Source organism: Penicillium psychrofluorescens (assembly GCF_964197705.1).
Source record: "Penicillium psychrofluorescens genome assembly, chromosome: 5".
NCBI lineage: Eukaryota > Fungi > Ascomycota > Eurotiomycetes > Eurotiales > Aspergillaceae > Penicillium > Penicillium psychrofluorescens.
Window position 1 is genome coordinate 1,957,448 of NC_133443.1, and position 15,113 is coordinate 1,972,560.

Below are 15,113 nucleotides of genomic sequence, written 5' to 3' on the forward strand. Positions count from 1 at the left end.
CTTAAATGTATAAAGGGTGAGTGCTCTCTTCTATACATTATGGGTAGCGCTACTAAATTGAAGGGAGTCCGTATGTGTTTTTTTTTTGGATTACAAGAAATTAAAAATACTTTTTGCTGCCGGGCATAACTGTAGTGGCCATAAACCTCCGTACGTGACCTAATACAATTATGCCTTGACCGCCTTCGTTGCATCCATTCTTCCTTCCGAGGCTCTTTAACCGCATTCTATCCTCGAATAAAAACAATGACCTGATGCGCTCACCGCCGTCCCTCCTTGCCGCTGTTTCTCACGGACAGGCCTCCCGTCTAAGGAAGCCCTCCGTCAGCTTAGATCATGTAAGGACGGTTCGATTGGTCCCGGCCTGAGCTGATGCTGATAATCCACATAGTTCATCCAGAGGCAGCGGGTGCTGGCACTATGGCGCGAAATCGTCAGGGCAGTGAATAGTAAACTCATTCTATTCTCATTATGTGCTCCGTTGCTCATGCTTTCATCTAGAGGTCCCGCCCTCGTCAACGCGGGACGAGTTGCGCAGCTATGCGCGTCATGAGTTTGAGCGACACCGCGAAGTGACGGACCTAGTAGGTGGTTCTTTTGCCCGGAACGAAAACGTCCACTGACCCAGCTGATAGACCCATATCCGATACTTGATCTCAGTATGTTCAAATCCGAAAATGGACTCTTTCTACTGACTCACCTGCCTAAAGACGGGCAAATCCGAATTCGAGACCATGAGACGATACATCGACGAGCAGGTACGATAGCTTAGCCGGTTGGTGTATGACTGAGAAGAGAAAGGATTACTCCAAAATATGTACAATATCAGAAAAAACTGCTATACACGACAGGCCCTCATTTTATCAATTGCCCCTCTGAACAAGCGCCCTCACCGCATCCAAAACTCCAATGCTCTTCTCATCCGCCGGCTCAATCGCAGCCCGCGCCGCATCAGGCTCACTAGACTTGGGCTTTGCTTTGTTTTCGGCATCCTTAGCAGCAGCCTCAATGGCAGCATGTCTCTCGCGCCACTCGCGGTCCTCTTTATCTCGAACCTCCAGCTCGCGCAGCCATGCATCGCGCTTTTCCTGCGCCCTGCGCACTTCCAATGCCTTTTCAAACTCCTTGCGCTGCTGTCGCTCGCTCTTGAAGTACATCCCGCCCGCCACGAGGGCGACTAGTGTGAATGCTTGTGCGTAGATACGGGCCCGGAACATCCGGTTCATCTCGGCGGAGTCGCCGGCTTTCATGGAGCGGTAGGCGCGGTATAAGGCGTAGCATGTTGCGGCACATCCTATTATGCCCAAGAAGTTAGTTTCTTACAGGGGGCATGGTGGAAGATGAAGCTGTACCAAGTGGGATGAGAGGCTCTTCCTTGAGTCGTCGGGTGAATTTTTGGAGGGAGGACTCCTCTCGGAATTGACTTTGGCAGGGAATTATTGTCAGCGTGAAAGGGTAGATCGATTGTCCAAAAGTGTCACACGTACGGATTATCCTCAAATGAGGATGGCATGGGCTCGCGTGCCATGTTGACGGAGGTGAGTTGCAGCTAATGATGCACAGCGCGGAGTTCGAGATCGCGGGTCGGCGCGGCTAATAGTCGCAGTGTTTATCGGCGTGCAACAAATTTGAACAATAGTGAATCGAAGACTCGATCTAGGCCCCCAGTCGCTTTCGGTGTCGGAGCAAGGGAAGGATGAAGGCTTCGGCATGACGTCGCGAAGAACGGGCAGTTTTCTTTTGAAGGCGGTATAGTATGTCATAACTTACCACACCACAACTAGACAGTTAACACAACTAAATCAGGAAACTATTCATTATTAGACAAGCAGTAGCATCGTCTACAACCAATCTCATCTACTCTATTTCTGGGAAAATGCAGCCGTCCGCTATAATACTCCAAACCAGCTTGGACTCGATCTAGATTAACTAGGGCTGGGCTGGCAAGCAGGGTTGCTGACATAACGCTCCGATCCCGCCTCCGCAAGAAAAAAAGAGTCGGAGTTTGAAAAGAATAATTGTCCGTCGCGTTTGCAATTGCCTTCTTGTGACCCCTTTTTGGTCGTGTCTTCTTTCGGATCCCTCAGATCCTAATGTCCGACGATTTCACCCCCAATGGCGTGGCGACGCCCGTCAGCCCCAAGATGAGTGGCCTGGCCCTCACCGAGTATACCGCCGCTCCCACCCCTCCATCTGAACGCCCCGAGCCCAGATACCCCCCCAACTGGGGCATCCCCGATGCCTTCCTGCTGCCCAATGGGTACCCCGATGTAAGATGGGTTCTACCGATGTCATATCGCTTTCTAACGCACGGTCAATTAGTATCTCCGACTGATCTTGACGTCACGAGTTTACGATGTTATCGAAGAGACTCCTCTCACCCACGCGGTGAACTTGAGTAACCGGCTCGAGAGCCGCGTTATGCTCAAGCGGGAGGATCTGCTGCCGGTGTTCAGCTTCAAGCTGCGGGGCGCATACAACAAGATGGCGCACCTCAACGACGAGCAGCGGTGGAAGGGCGTCATTGCCTGCTCAGCAGGTGAGTTGTGACATTATATATGGATGGTGCTCTTCTGACATATATATAAGGCAACCATGCACAAGGTGTGGCTTTCTCGGCCCGCAAATTGAGAATCCCCGCTACCATTGTCATGCCCTCCGGCACCCCGGCCATCAAGCACCTGAATGTTGCCCGTCTGGGAGGCAGCGTGGTCCTTCATGGCAACGACTTCGACGCTGCCAAAGAGGAGGCGCACCGACTGGAAAAACAGCACGGCCTCACGAACATTCCGCCGTTTGACGATCCGTATGTGATTGCCGGCCAAGGCACTATTGGCATGGAGCTCCTGCGCCAGGCCAACCTGGATAAATTGGAGGCCGTCTTTTGCGCCGTTGGTGGCGGTGGTCTTATTTCTGGTGTTGGTGTGTATCTGAAACGCATTGCGCCGCAGGTCAAGGTCATTGGTGTAGAGGCCTACGATGCCAACGCCATGGCCCAGTCTCTGGAAGCAGGCAACCGCGTCTTCCTCAAGGAAGTAGGTCTCTTTGCCGACGGCGCTGCGGTCAAGTCTGTCGGAGAGGAGCCCTACCGACTCAGCCGGGAGGTCATCGACGACATTATCCAGGTATCGACGGACGAGACCTGTGCCGCGATCAAGGATGCCTTTGAGGATACCCGCTCCATTATCGAGCCTGCAGGCGCTCTTGCTCTCGCCGGTCTGAAAAAGTATATTTCCAACAACCCCAGCCCCGACACCAGCCGCGAACTGATCGCTGTCACCTCCGGTGCGAACATGGACTTTGACCGACTGCGCTTCGTGGCGGAGCGCGCCGCGCTGGGCGAGCGCAAGGAAGCCCTCCTGAGCGTGAAGATCCCCGAGAGGCCCGGCGCGTTTGCCAAGCTCATCGAAGTGATCCTGCCTCACGCCGTCACAGCATTCAGCTACCGCTACGCCCGCGAAACCTCCGCCGATGTGCTCATGGGCATCTCGCTATCCGCTCTGACCGGCCGCGAAGACCTGGCCAAGATCATGCAGGAATTGGAAAAGGCAGGGATGAACGTCCACGATCTGAGCGATGACGAACTTGCCAAGCGCCATCTGCGTTTCTTGGTCGGGGGCCGCTGCGACGTCGCTGACGAGCGCTTGTTCATGTTCGAGTTCCCCGAGCGGCCCGGCGCGCTGGCCAACTTCCTGACCACGCTACGGCCGAACCAGAACATTTCACTCTTCCACTATCGCAACTACGGTGGCGATGTCGGCAAGGTCCTGGCTGGTATCCAATGCCCGGTGGTGGAGAAGGATGACCTGGAACACTTCCTCCGGGACCTGGGATATCCGTTCAGCGAACACACCGATTCTCCGACCTACCGGACATTTTTGCGCTGCGAATGAGTTTGCAAGTTCTGCATACGTCGATGATTTTGGTTCTTGCTTGGTGAAACGTGCCAGTTTCAGGGTTCCACATTTTCTGCTTTTTGTTGTGTTCATGTTTGGCGTTCGGACTTTTGTTCAATAGACTCTCGGAACTGGCTTCATTCTGTATGATAGCTGTGCTTGTCCGTAGACAAGATTATCTGATCGTAAAATCTCCTTATAATCATCTTCCCTCTATCGTCCGTCTCTATACTCCTCCCACCGCATACTCGGCTATGATTGGCTGACTCGGCTCCGGCAATACTACACCTCCGGCCAGCCTTTGCGCCTTCCAGACCAACAGACCAAGCAACACCACCAGGAAGCCACCACCCAACTCACCTCCCATTCCGGGTTCTCAGTTCATTCCTCGAGGCATTTCTTGGGTTCGACTAAACAGATCGCCCACCATGTTCTCCCTCCGCACCGTCTTCGGTGCCTCCTCTGGTGCCCTCCGCCAATTCCTCCCCTCCGTCTCCCGCCGATCACTCAACAGCTCTGTATCGCTCCGACCATTCTCGCACATGATCCGAAACAGCCTCACAAGGCTACGCGCTGAAAACTCACAGTCGAGCACTGCCGTTGCTGTTGGCGTTGGTTCTGCCAGGCAGATCGAGCAGATCCGGGGGATGAAGACTCGGTCTTCGGTGAAACGGTTGTGTGATGGCTGCAAGGTATGAGTGTGAAATGAATTATCTCTTGCACTTGCGCTTGCTGCGATCCCAAAGGATTGCTGCGTCCATTGAGGCGTCTGGGTCTGTGGAATCGATTACTGACTTGACTGTTCGGAACTTTAGCCTGTGAAAAGGAAGGGCCGTGTGTACATTATTTGGTGAGTTCACACTGGATTTTCGGGGCTATTTCTCATGCTGATTGTTCCTTTCACTCCAATAGCTCGAAGAACGCGAAGCACAAGCAACGCCAAGGGAAATAGAGTCAACAACAACGTGCATGCGGACTGATGCATTCTTTTGATACCCCGGCCATGCATTGAGAAGGATGAGTGGATGGTCGCAGTACTCTGTACAATGTCGCGACATTCTCGATTTCTTTTATTGATGGGCGACTTGCTGCGCGTGGAATTCCTCGGCCAGTTCGGGCAGATGCAGCACGCTCGAATTTGAATGACCATTGCCTCTTTATGAGCGTATCGGCCATACAATGGATCGGCGATCGGCTCTATACTCGCGTTTCGACCGAACAGTCAAGGCCTGGGATGTTGGAATGCACAGAGGTGTTCGTCTCTTGCCTTGGGCTGATGGATATACGGATGGATTACTTGAAGAGGTGGCATTTCTTTCGCATGGTTAGAACACGGGCCAATTATCTGGTCCGCGGGTTCGGCGCTCATGTCTTGATACTTACTGTATATTATTCTTCTTTTTACGGCAATCGGAATTCTTTCTACTCGTCAATAATCCGTCCTGGTAAAAAGTAGACATGATATCACGTGATGCGCGTTCCTGAACTTTTTTTCTCCGGAAAAACAGATCAACGTTCGGTTCCCAATCCAAACACCATGAGGTCTCCTACTCTTGCGCGGTTGCAGTCCCGTGCGGTATCTGGTCTGACCAGATCTGCCGTCCGTCTTCAGCCGCAGACTCTCCTGCGTCAACGGTGCGCATCCACGGCTGTGTTGCGGCCGTCCGCTGTTGCGCCGGTGTACCCGTCGATCCAGAGACAATGGAACCAGCGGAGGAATGCCTCTGCGGCGGCATCTGCTGTGTAAGTACACTGACACACTTTGAATCGATCACTCTCTAACTGTGTTTCTGTGAATAGTCTCGAGGCCGCTGCGGCCAACCCGGAAGCCCTGTCGCAAGCCGCCATTATCGACAACCTGGATCCCGTGGAGGCTGCTCGCCTAGACAAATGTCGGAATATTGGCATTGCGGTACACTATCCCTCAAATCCGTGTTTCATGAACCACTCCTGACAATTCTCTTCGCCCAGGCCCATATCGACAGTGGTAAAACCACTGTCACCGAGCGTGTCCTCTTCTACACTGGCCGGATCAAGGCCATTCACGAAGTGCGCGGACGTGACAGTGTTGGCGCCAAGATGGACTCCATGGATCTGGAGCGCGAGAAGGGTATCACCATCCAGTCCGCCGCTACATTCTGTGACTGGGTTAAGAAGGACAAGGAGGGCAAGGAGCACAAGTATCACGTCAACCTGATCGATACACCGGGACATATTGATTTCACAATCGAGGTCGAGAGAGCGCTGCGCGTTCTAGATGGTGCCGTTATGATTCTCTGCGCTGTCTCGGGCGTCCAGTCGCAGACCATCACGGTTGATCGGCAGATGCGCCGCTATAATGTGCCTCGCATTTCGTTCGTCAACAAGATGGATCGCATGGGCGCCAACCCGTTCAAGGCCGTTGATCAGATTAACACGAAACTCAAGATCCCTGCAGCTGCGGTTCAAGTCCCCATTGGTGCTGAGGACGAGTTCGAGGGTGTCGTGGACTTGATCGACATGAAGGCTTTGTATAACGTGGGTGCCAGCGGTGAGGAGATTGCCGTGAAAGAAATTCCCGAGAAGGTTAAGGCTCTCGCCGAGGAGCGAAGAAACATGCTTATCGAGACCCTCGCCGACGTCGACGATGAGATCGCCGAAATTTTCCTCGAGGAATCGGTGCCCACTCCGGACCAGATGAGGGCTGCAATTCGCCGCGCCACTATCGGGCTGAAGTTCACCCCGGTCTTCATGGGTTCCGCCCTGGCCAACAAGTCCGTGCAGCCGATGCTGGATGGTGTCGTTGATTACCTGCCCAACCCTGCGGAGGTGGAAAACTTGGCCCTGGATCAAAAGCGGGCTGAGGCCTCCGTGAAGCTTGTCCCCTACAACTCTTTGCCCTTTGTTGGTCTGGCTTTTAAGCTGGAGGAGAGCAATTTCGGACAGTTGACCTACATTCGTGTGTACCAGGGTACTCTCCGCAAGGGTGCCAATGTGTTCAATGCCCGCAACGACAAGAAGGTCAAGGTGCCCCGCATCGTTCGCATGCACTCCAACGAGATGGAGGAAGTCTCCGAGATCGGCGCCGGTGAAATCTGTGCTGTGTTCGGTGTTGACTGCGCCTCTGGTGACACCTTCACGGACGGCCAGCTTGGCTACAGCATGACGTCCATGTTCGTTCCCGAGCCCGTCATCTCCCTGTCCATCAAGCCTAAGCAGAGCAAGGACGGCGCCAACTTCTCCAAGGCCATGGCTCGTTTCCAGAGAGAGGATCCAACTTTCCGGGTGACATACGACACGGAGAGTGAGCAGACCATCATCTCGGGCATGGGCGAGCTTCACCTTGACATCTACGTCGAGCGTATGCGCCGTGAATATCGCGTGGACTGTGAGACCGGCCAGCCGCAGGTGGCCTACCGTGAGACGCTCGGCAACCGCGTCGACTTCGACCACCTTCTCAAAAAGCAGTCCGGCGGACCCGGTGAATATGCCCGTGTCATGGGCTGGATGGAGCCCACAGGAACCCTGGAGGAGAACAAGTTCGAGCAGCAGATTGTTGGGGGCAGTATTTCCGAGAAGTTCCTGTACGCTTGCGAGAAGGGCTTCAACCTCTCCTGCGAGAAGGGCCCTCTAGTCGGCCACAAGGTGCTGGGAACGCGTATGGTCATCAACGACGGTGCCACCCATATGACGGACTCGTCCGAAATGTCCTTCAAGAACGCTACCCAGCAGGCCTTCCGCAAGGCGTTCATGGACAGCAACCCTTCTGTTCTAGAGCCCCTGATGAAGACCGTTGTTACCGCCCCGTCGGAGTTCCAGGGTGATGTGATCGGCCTGCTGAACAAGCGTGGCGCCACTATCAACGATACCGAGACCGGCGTCGATGAGTTCACTATCTATGCGGACTGCAGTCTCAACGGCATGTTCGGCTTCAGCACCCACCTGCGCGCCGCTACCCAGGGTAAGGGCGAATACACCATGGAGTTTAGCCACTACGAGAAGGCTCCCCCTCAGATGCAGTACGTGTTCCATTCCCCCTGTCCTTTTTTTTTTTTTTTGAAATCATGCTAACTGGTCTCCCCTCTAATAGGAAGGAACTCATCGCCAAGTACCTCAAGGCCCAGGCCGACCGACACAAGAAATAGACACATCCAACCCCCCATTCAAGGTGTCAAGCTGTTGATCCGGCTTGCGCTACACCACTTGTACCATTTTCACCCCTCCCTCACTCGCCCCAAGACAAATACGCCCAGGCGGTGCTAGTCAACCTTTACAAGGATCCGAAGTTATACCCTTCGGCTTGGGGTTACGACACTGCCTTGCACTCTCCCCGTTTCTTTCTCAGACCTGTATTCCAAGAACAAGATATACTGTTTCTTTTCTTTGCTTTTTATCTATCAATGCGCTGTACTCCAGTTGTATGAATAGAAGTTGTTCCTTGGCGCTGCATCATTTCATGCCCGGGTTGGCGATTTGCAATTCGGCCTGTTTCGCCTCACCTCTCTCCCCTCCAGGATATATCGAGTTAGAAGGCTAGAAATATATACAGTTTATACTGATGGACACGAAGATTTCCCGTCAAATGTCTCTCTTAACTCCCGGATATCTAGATATGAAAATCAATCCCCGATTCAAACATGAAACATATCTACTCTTCAAAAGCTCTCAAAACGGCGAGACCGGCAACAGAGAAAGTTGCGACTCGGTTGTGGCCTAGAACAACCCAGCAGTCAGCAAATTGATCAATGATTCATCCCTGTCCGGATCTCATACCTCCATAGCGAACCCGCTCCCACCGGACCTTCTTCACAACCTTTTGCCCATCCGGCCGAGTGAACTTATTCTCCCAAATCTTCACCTCACTGCGCCTACCCGGCTCAGCTGCCTCGTACTTTACAGCCCCAGGCGCACCCTCCACATTCTCACCCGTCGCAGCAACCCAAACACGGCGCCCTTCATACCATGGGATCTCGACATCATTCAAAGCGTGCACAATTGTCAGATACAAGTCTTTGGTCTTATACTTCCTGCCCTCGGCATCATGCTCCGCAGCATCGACACCAGTCAAGCGCGCCACTCTCGCCGCTGTATCCCACCGGTCAACGATGTGATCAAGGACCCAATTCTGGAACCGCGGATACCCGATCAGCGGCGAGAGCATAGGCGGAGTTAGGCCCTTGAAGCTATACGACTCGATCAGCGTGCGCATACTGCTGAACGACGCCAGCAAAATCACGCCAGCGAAGGGCTCGGCGTCCTTGATGGCTGGCTGGATGGCTGTTGGGTCGGGCGACCCAAAGGCGAACCGCTCGGCCACGGCGACCGTCACCGCTGTGCCCAGGCTCTGGCCCACGATCACGATGCGGGATGGTGGGATGCGCAGCGGGCCAGCGGTTAGGAAGTTGATTAGTGACACGCCGTCGGTGATTAGGCCTTCTTCCGTTGGAGAGCCGGTTGAGACCCCGAACCCGCGGTAGTCGAGCGCAAAGACGTGCACGGGGTTCGAGGGGGTGGAGAGGGAGAGCATGCTGTTGTAGATTGCTGGGCGTTGTGCCGAGCCCAGGTGTGCGGCGTTGCCATGAACTGGAAACGAAGTTTAGAGCTATCCCATACATCGATTGGCGCGGCACTTACAGCTCACGACCACGCGGGCATTCGGGTCCTTGGCTAAGAGGTTAAAAGCGACAGTTTGTGTGTATTCCTCTGCTGGACCATTGGGCGGGTGCTCGGCCAGCTCCTGTTCATGCTGTCGGCAGAGATGTAGCGGCAGCAGATGCCAGCCGTACAGCGTCTCGTTGTCGGGGGTCTGCAGGTTAAACGGCTGCACTTGGGTTCCTGGACGAGTGAGCCAGTGCTGCTTAGGATGTTCTGAATCGACATACTTAGGTAGCCGAATGGCTCAACATGGTTGACATCCTGCCACAAGCTTGGGTTGACCTTGTTGGCATAGAGGCAACTGTGAGTGTCAGTCAAGAGTCAATGGAAGAGCAATCAATTCACGTACAAGCGCTGGACGGTAGAGAAGGTCAGCGCGTAGATGAAGAGCACGTAGATCAAGCCCCCGGCTGCTAGTGCCCAGTAGGCCTTTTTGAAGATGGGCAGCAGCTCCATGATTATTATCAATGTTGTTGTTGGTAGCCAACCGACTAAGTCGCAGCGGGCGATAATCCGCTTGGTTTCTTATCGCTTCCGCTTTTCCTCCCTTTCCTTTCTTCCCTTCGTCTCCCACTCCCCGACATGTTCCCTTGACATCACCTCCTTCCATCCCATCACCCTCCACCATGGCTGAGAAGCGCAGACTTCCCCCGCGCGAACGCCGCGAACCCGCCAAGAAGCGCCTCTCCGAAGCAACGCCCGCGCCCACGCCGCCAGCCCAAAAAAAGAAGGCGACGCCCAAGGTCCGGCCACCACCCCCGGAGCTTGAAAAGCCGTTGCCCACGAAGATTAAAGATTCCGATAGCCTGCCTATTATCCGGACGCGCCAACCAACTACGCTGTCCGATAAAGAGTACCAGTCCCTGGCCGACAGGTTTGTGTCCTTGCTCTCGTGTCCCTCCGTCCAGTCACTGACGCGCGCGTTTTGCCAGTGCTGTGCTCCTCGCATCTCTCGAACGGTCCAAGAAGAAATGGCTCAGCGATGGGATCCTCGTTCGCTACTATACCAAACCCAAGAAGACCAAGCGCGAACAGATCGCGCAGCGCAACCCGCCCAAGGAATCCATGATAAAGGTCGGACCATGCGACGTCACCGTCGGACCCCATCTTTTCGATGCGATGATATACACCGTCAAAGATCCCAACGCGCCGCCGATGCAGTACGCGCCGCAGCAGCGCCCAATGGTCCACTACGGCCCTCCCGGCAGCTTCCAACAGTTCCAGCCATCCTACCCTCCGTCCGCCTACCCACAGAAACGGCCTCCATACTCACCAGCCCCTGCCAATCGTCCACCACAGGGACATCCGACCAATCACGCGCATCCATCCCAGCAACGGCCACAGTTATCGCCTCAGGGCGGACAGCGACCACCGCAGCAAAACGGGCAGCCCGCCAAACCAAGCCCTGACCCGGTCATTCAGATGCTTGCAACCCGAGCAGCAGCCGATCCCGAACTCAAGGCGCTGATGCGGGTGGTAGCCTCCAGCCAGGCGACGCAGGAACAGCTGCGCGCCTTTCAGGCACATATTGACGAGCTCAATGCCATCATCAAAGCAAGGGAGCAACGGGAGCAAAGACAGAGTGCGACTCCTGTTCAGCAACAGGGGTCGCCAGCACTGTCAACCTCTGGGTCACAACCTCCGCCCTCCCAGTCAGGACAGAATACTCCAAGTGATGTAAACCCACCTGAGAAACCCTCACAGCAGCCTGTCTCAAAAGCTCAAGCTCCCGCTCCGTCTAAGGAACCCGGACAAAAATCAAAATCTCAAGCGCCACAATCCGCATCAGACCCCAAGCCACAAGAGACACCGAAACCAGCAGATAAGCCTCAGACTCCGGCGCAGACACCGTCCACTCAGCATTTGGATGGGAAGCAAAGTGTATCTGACTCGACTACGGTCAAAAAAGAACCAGCTGCCGCAGCACCGCCTACAGCAAGTGCTCCTGCCAGCACCGCAACCTCAGCCACAGGATCTCAGCAACAGAGTCCAGCGCCGGGGACACCGCAGGGTAATCTTCAGCAGGCTGGGGCCCGGCCGGGGCCACCATATCCTCCTCAACAACAAGCTCCGCACAGTGGTTCTGCTCCCATTCAATCTCGCCCTCCACAGTATGGCTCACCAAGCCAATACTATCGACCCACGGCTCCATTGCCACCTCCACGAGTAAACTACAAAGCCATTGTCTTCGAATTCACATCCCCATTGACCCCCTACGGAAGCAGTACCTCGGGCCATGCAGGCTCCGGTGACCGTTACCTGTTCCCCGAATATTCAATCTTGGAGTGGATACCCACCGAAAACACCGTGCTTGCCTCCTTCTTGATTGTTCGAAAGGTTGATCCCACCACACCGTTTCCCCTCGAAACCCCCTCGGAGACCAGCAACAGCAAGGGCAAAGGAAAGTCAAAGAAGGGCGACAAGAAGGGTAAAGGTGGAGAAAAGGACACAAATGGCGCTACCGCCCAAGCACCTGGCCCTTCTGCTACGGACACGCCTCAGAAACCCGATGCGGTGAAGCCGCCAGACAATAACAACACAGACACCAAACCCGACCCAGGAACACCAGCTGGCGACTCTACCACGCCAAACGAGGCAAACTTGAAAGAATACTGGCAACCGGTCACATTCCGCATCCACGCCTCGAACCCCAAAATCCTGGAACCTCTCTCCCGCGTCGTCAAACCCGCCGACGAAGTCCGCAAGTACATGAACGAGGTCATGGACCGCGCCGAGCGCGCTCCAGATGGATTCCTCGCTAATCGCCTGCCGCGCGAGAAAGTCGATCCGGCTGTCTTTGCCGAGGAGAACCGGGGCACGCCGGTGTCCAGTCCAGCACCTGGTGCCGGTGCCAGTGCTAGTCGCAGCCGTGCTTCTCTGAATCTACGGCGTGGTAGTAAATTGGCTGGCGAGGAGTCCGAAGTTGATCAACTCCCTCTAGAGACGGAGGCGGAGGAAGAGGAGGAGGATTTGATGGACTTTTATGGCGCGCCAGATGGACTGCCGCCGATGGGGGCTTGATTGGACTATTGTATCTATAGAACGAAAGAAAAGACAACCAACACCATCATCATCAACCACATCGAGATACACAACACTCTTTAATTTCCCCCCTAAACAATAACAATCATCACACACTCCCCCCATGCCTCCCACCCTGCTGATCTCCAATTACCCCGGCCGTCTCCAACAACCACCGCGCACTCTCCTGACTCGAATCACCCACCCCAGCCTTGAGATTGATATTGCGTCTCCGCTCCGCCTCCCGCGCCTCGAATTCCCACTTATTGCGCTGTATCTCCACGGCATTCACTCCCTCTGTAGAGGACTGTTCCGGGTCCGGAAGAACCCCCCACACCTCGAGGGCGTAGATATCCAGTTTATTTTTGACGGGCTCGTCAAACGGAGACGCCGTACCGGATGGCAAGAAGACGCCGTCGTGACCGACGGGCAGAGCAATGAAATCTGCCGTTTCGAGATTCACGTCTATCGAGAGACTGCCTGCGCCGTGTGGGGTCGGTTGGGCGTGGTGGCTTCGTGAGGAGGGGGGGATTTGGCAGCCGAGCGCTATGCCGGTGTGAGTAGAGAAGTAGGCTGGTGGAAGGTTTTGTTTCTGGACTATTGAGGGTGAGGTGTTGCCCTGGAGGAGTAGGTGGGTTGGGGAGAGTTGGAAGAGAACGGGTGGTGGGTCTGAAGTGGTGGTGGTTGATATGCTGCTGTGGGAGGAGGAGGATTTCCATGGTTGGGGGAGATAGGCGCCTAAGGTGACGAGGTCGGTGCTGGAGGAGGAGGATGAGGATGAATTTTGGGGTACGCCATGGAGGATGAGGAGGGTGGCGGATTGCCAGGTTAAGACGTGATGGGAGAAGGAGGTGAGAGAGGAGCCGTGGGCTATTGTTGAGAAGACGGGATGGAGACGGATACCGCTGCGGAAGAGGTTCAGGGATGGAGAGGTGGATGAGAGGAAGAAGGACAGGTGTGATGTTAGAACCGGGTTGAGAATGCTGGACTCGAAGCTGCCGGGGAGCATGATGGACGGGAGTGGTGATGGTGGCGGAGGAGTTGCTTCTTTCTTCTCGATGGCGTCTTGTATAGGGAGTGACGGTCCCTTCTGCCGTCTTTTGGAGAAATCCAGGTTCTTGCTGAAGAGAAGGTGTTCGAAAAGCGGAGTCAATGGATCGAAGAGGTAGGGCAGCGAAGTCGTGATCGTCCTGGCGAAAGCCTTGTAGGAGATTCCGCCGTCGTGTTGCTCGGGAGAAAAGGCCGCGATGATATGGTCAGCCTGTTTCTGGATGTCGTCTAGTCGTTCTTCACGCAAATCCGACATGAATGTCTGGACGGACTCGAGCGAATTCAAAGGCGCAATAGCGAGTAATAGCATGAGCAGTCGGCGGAACGTGTCAATCGAGATGCGCGTTTCATAGACCGTCTTGTCAATGCGGTGATCATGCTTAAACACTTCAATGGCATCCAGCGACTCCAACGCCGCAAGCGCCAAGTCATCGTCTTCATCATCCTCGTCAAACTCCTCATCAGCAGGCTCGTCAATCGCAAATCCAGGCGCGTGAGAATGCTCAGCAGCCGACTCATCCACTTCCTTCTCTGCACCGCTACCATCTCCTTCCTTCTCCAACCCCCGATCAGGCGAAGACCCCAGATCCCTCCTCCCCACATCTGCCAAGCTCCCAAAGAGCAACTTGATCCGGTCCCGGCGGCCCCGCTTCAGCACCTTCCCATACCGCTCCGTGAGCAGCACGACAACCTTAACCATGGCCTCAAAGGTGAGCACGCTGGGCGCCATGGTACTCTGGAACGGAAAGGCGCCTAGGTACGAGACCATGCGGAAGAGAACCGGGCCCGCGTCAAGCGGGTACTGGTGCGCGGCGGAGTAGCAGCCATCGGGAATGCCCAGGAAGTCGGAGAGGGTCTTTTCGTTCCAGTAGCGCAGGCCGCCCTGCTCGGAGGCGCGGAAGAAGAAGTTGTCTTTGAAATGCGTGAGTTCTAGCGAGGTGAAGCATTTGGTTGCGAAGCGGTCGGCCAGAATGTAGCTTAATTCCTCTGCTGAAGGGATTAGATATTGGACTGGGGACAGACATATGGGTATATGCGGGGGAAAAGGGTCGCATAGGGTCCACGGGTGATATGATATGTTTTATGAGCAGGAAATGCAGAGGGAGCATCGACTGACCTGGGGGCGACCCATATCCGAGCTCCGCTGACTGGCCTGCGCCCATTGTTCAGGCCAAGGCGCGAGGTGACGCGCCGCGGGTTTAGGCAGGCAGCGATCAGAGAAAGTGGTGACAATGATGGGCCAGGGCATGTGGCTGCTACAGAGATGGTGTCAAGAGTAACGGGGAGAAACAAGAATAATACGAGAGATTGGCAAAGTCGGGTGAATACAAGTCAAAGTACAAAAACAGAGAGTATGCCATGTAGGTTGTTGGATTACAGCTCGACGATGTGGAGAGACATGTGACGGCATTTGTGCCTGAGGCAGCAACTAACTGGTATGTGCTTGGGAGTTGAATGGACGAGTGAACGATTTGACTTGTTTAGATCAGGTATCCAGCCAGCCGCTCTCAT

General features: G+C 54.8%; 7 protein-coding genes across 7 annotated transcripts; 4 read left to right on the forward strand and 3 right to left on the reverse strand.

Annotated features, from left to right (window-relative positions):
- Positions 1-254: 254 nt before the first annotated feature.
- On the forward strand, positions 255-767 carry PFLUO_LOCUS8003 (uncharacterized protein; the record flags this gene model as incomplete). Its single annotated transcript, XM_073785695.1, has 5 exons — positions 255-338; positions 392-449; positions 502-584; positions 636-659; positions 711-767. The coding sequence occupies 5 exons, from the start codon at positions 255-257 to the stop codon at positions 765-767; spliced, it is 306 nt and encodes a 101-aa protein (XP_073642025.1).
- A 96-nt stretch (positions 768-863) lies between these two features.
- On the reverse strand, positions 864-1,528 carry PFLUO_LOCUS8004 (mitochondrial; the record flags this gene model as incomplete). Its single annotated transcript, XM_073785696.1, has 3 exons — positions 864-1,294; positions 1,353-1,423; positions 1,488-1,528. 3 exons carry the CDS (start codon positions 1,526-1,528, stop codon positions 864-866), a joined length of 543 nt encoding a protein of 180 aa, XP_073642026.1.
- Positions 1,529-2,093: 565 nt separating this feature from the next.
- Positions 2,094-3,893, forward strand: PFLUO_LOCUS8005 (threonine deaminase; the record flags this gene model as incomplete). Its single annotated transcript, XM_073785697.1, has 3 exons — positions 2,094-2,270; positions 2,323-2,539; positions 2,590-3,893. 3 exons carry the CDS (start codon positions 2,094-2,096, stop codon positions 3,891-3,893), a joined length of 1,698 nt encoding a protein of 565 aa, XP_073642027.1.
- A 1,540-nt stretch (positions 3,894-5,433) lies between these two features.
- Positions 5,434-8,020, forward strand: PFLUO_LOCUS8006 (mitochondrial; the record flags this gene model as incomplete). Its single annotated transcript, XM_073785698.1, has 4 exons — positions 5,434-5,639; positions 5,697-5,808; positions 5,868-7,894; positions 7,966-8,020. 4 exons carry the CDS (start codon positions 5,434-5,436, stop codon positions 8,018-8,020), a joined length of 2,400 nt encoding a protein of 799 aa, XP_073642028.1.
- A 503-nt stretch (positions 8,021-8,523) lies between these two features.
- On the reverse strand, positions 8,524-9,986 carry PFLUO_LOCUS8007 (uncharacterized protein; the record flags this gene model as incomplete). Its single annotated transcript, XM_073785700.1, has 5 exons — positions 8,524-8,588; positions 8,649-9,458; positions 9,510-9,710; positions 9,758-9,831; positions 9,880-9,986. The coding sequence occupies 5 exons, from the start codon at positions 9,984-9,986 to the stop codon at positions 8,524-8,526; spliced, it is 1,257 nt and encodes a 418-aa protein (XP_073642029.1).
- Positions 9,987-10,156: 170 nt separating this feature from the next.
- PFLUO_LOCUS8008 (uncharacterized protein) lies at positions 10,157-12,551 on the forward strand (the record flags this gene model as incomplete). The annotated part of the gene is made up of 2 exons (XM_073785701.1): positions 10,157-10,404; positions 10,463-12,551. 2 exons carry the CDS (start codon positions 10,157-10,159, stop codon positions 12,549-12,551), a joined length of 2,337 nt encoding a protein of 778 aa, XP_073642030.1.
- Positions 12,552-12,660: 109 nt separating this feature from the next.
- Positions 12,661-14,764, reverse strand: PFLUO_LOCUS8009 (Restriction of telomere capping protein 5; the record flags this gene model as incomplete). Its single annotated transcript, XM_073785702.1, has 2 exons — positions 12,661-14,588; positions 14,719-14,764. The coding sequence occupies 2 exons, from the start codon at positions 14,762-14,764 to the stop codon at positions 12,661-12,663; spliced, it is 1,974 nt and encodes a 657-aa protein (XP_073642031.1).
- Between the last annotated feature and the right edge of the window lie 349 nt (positions 14,765-15,113).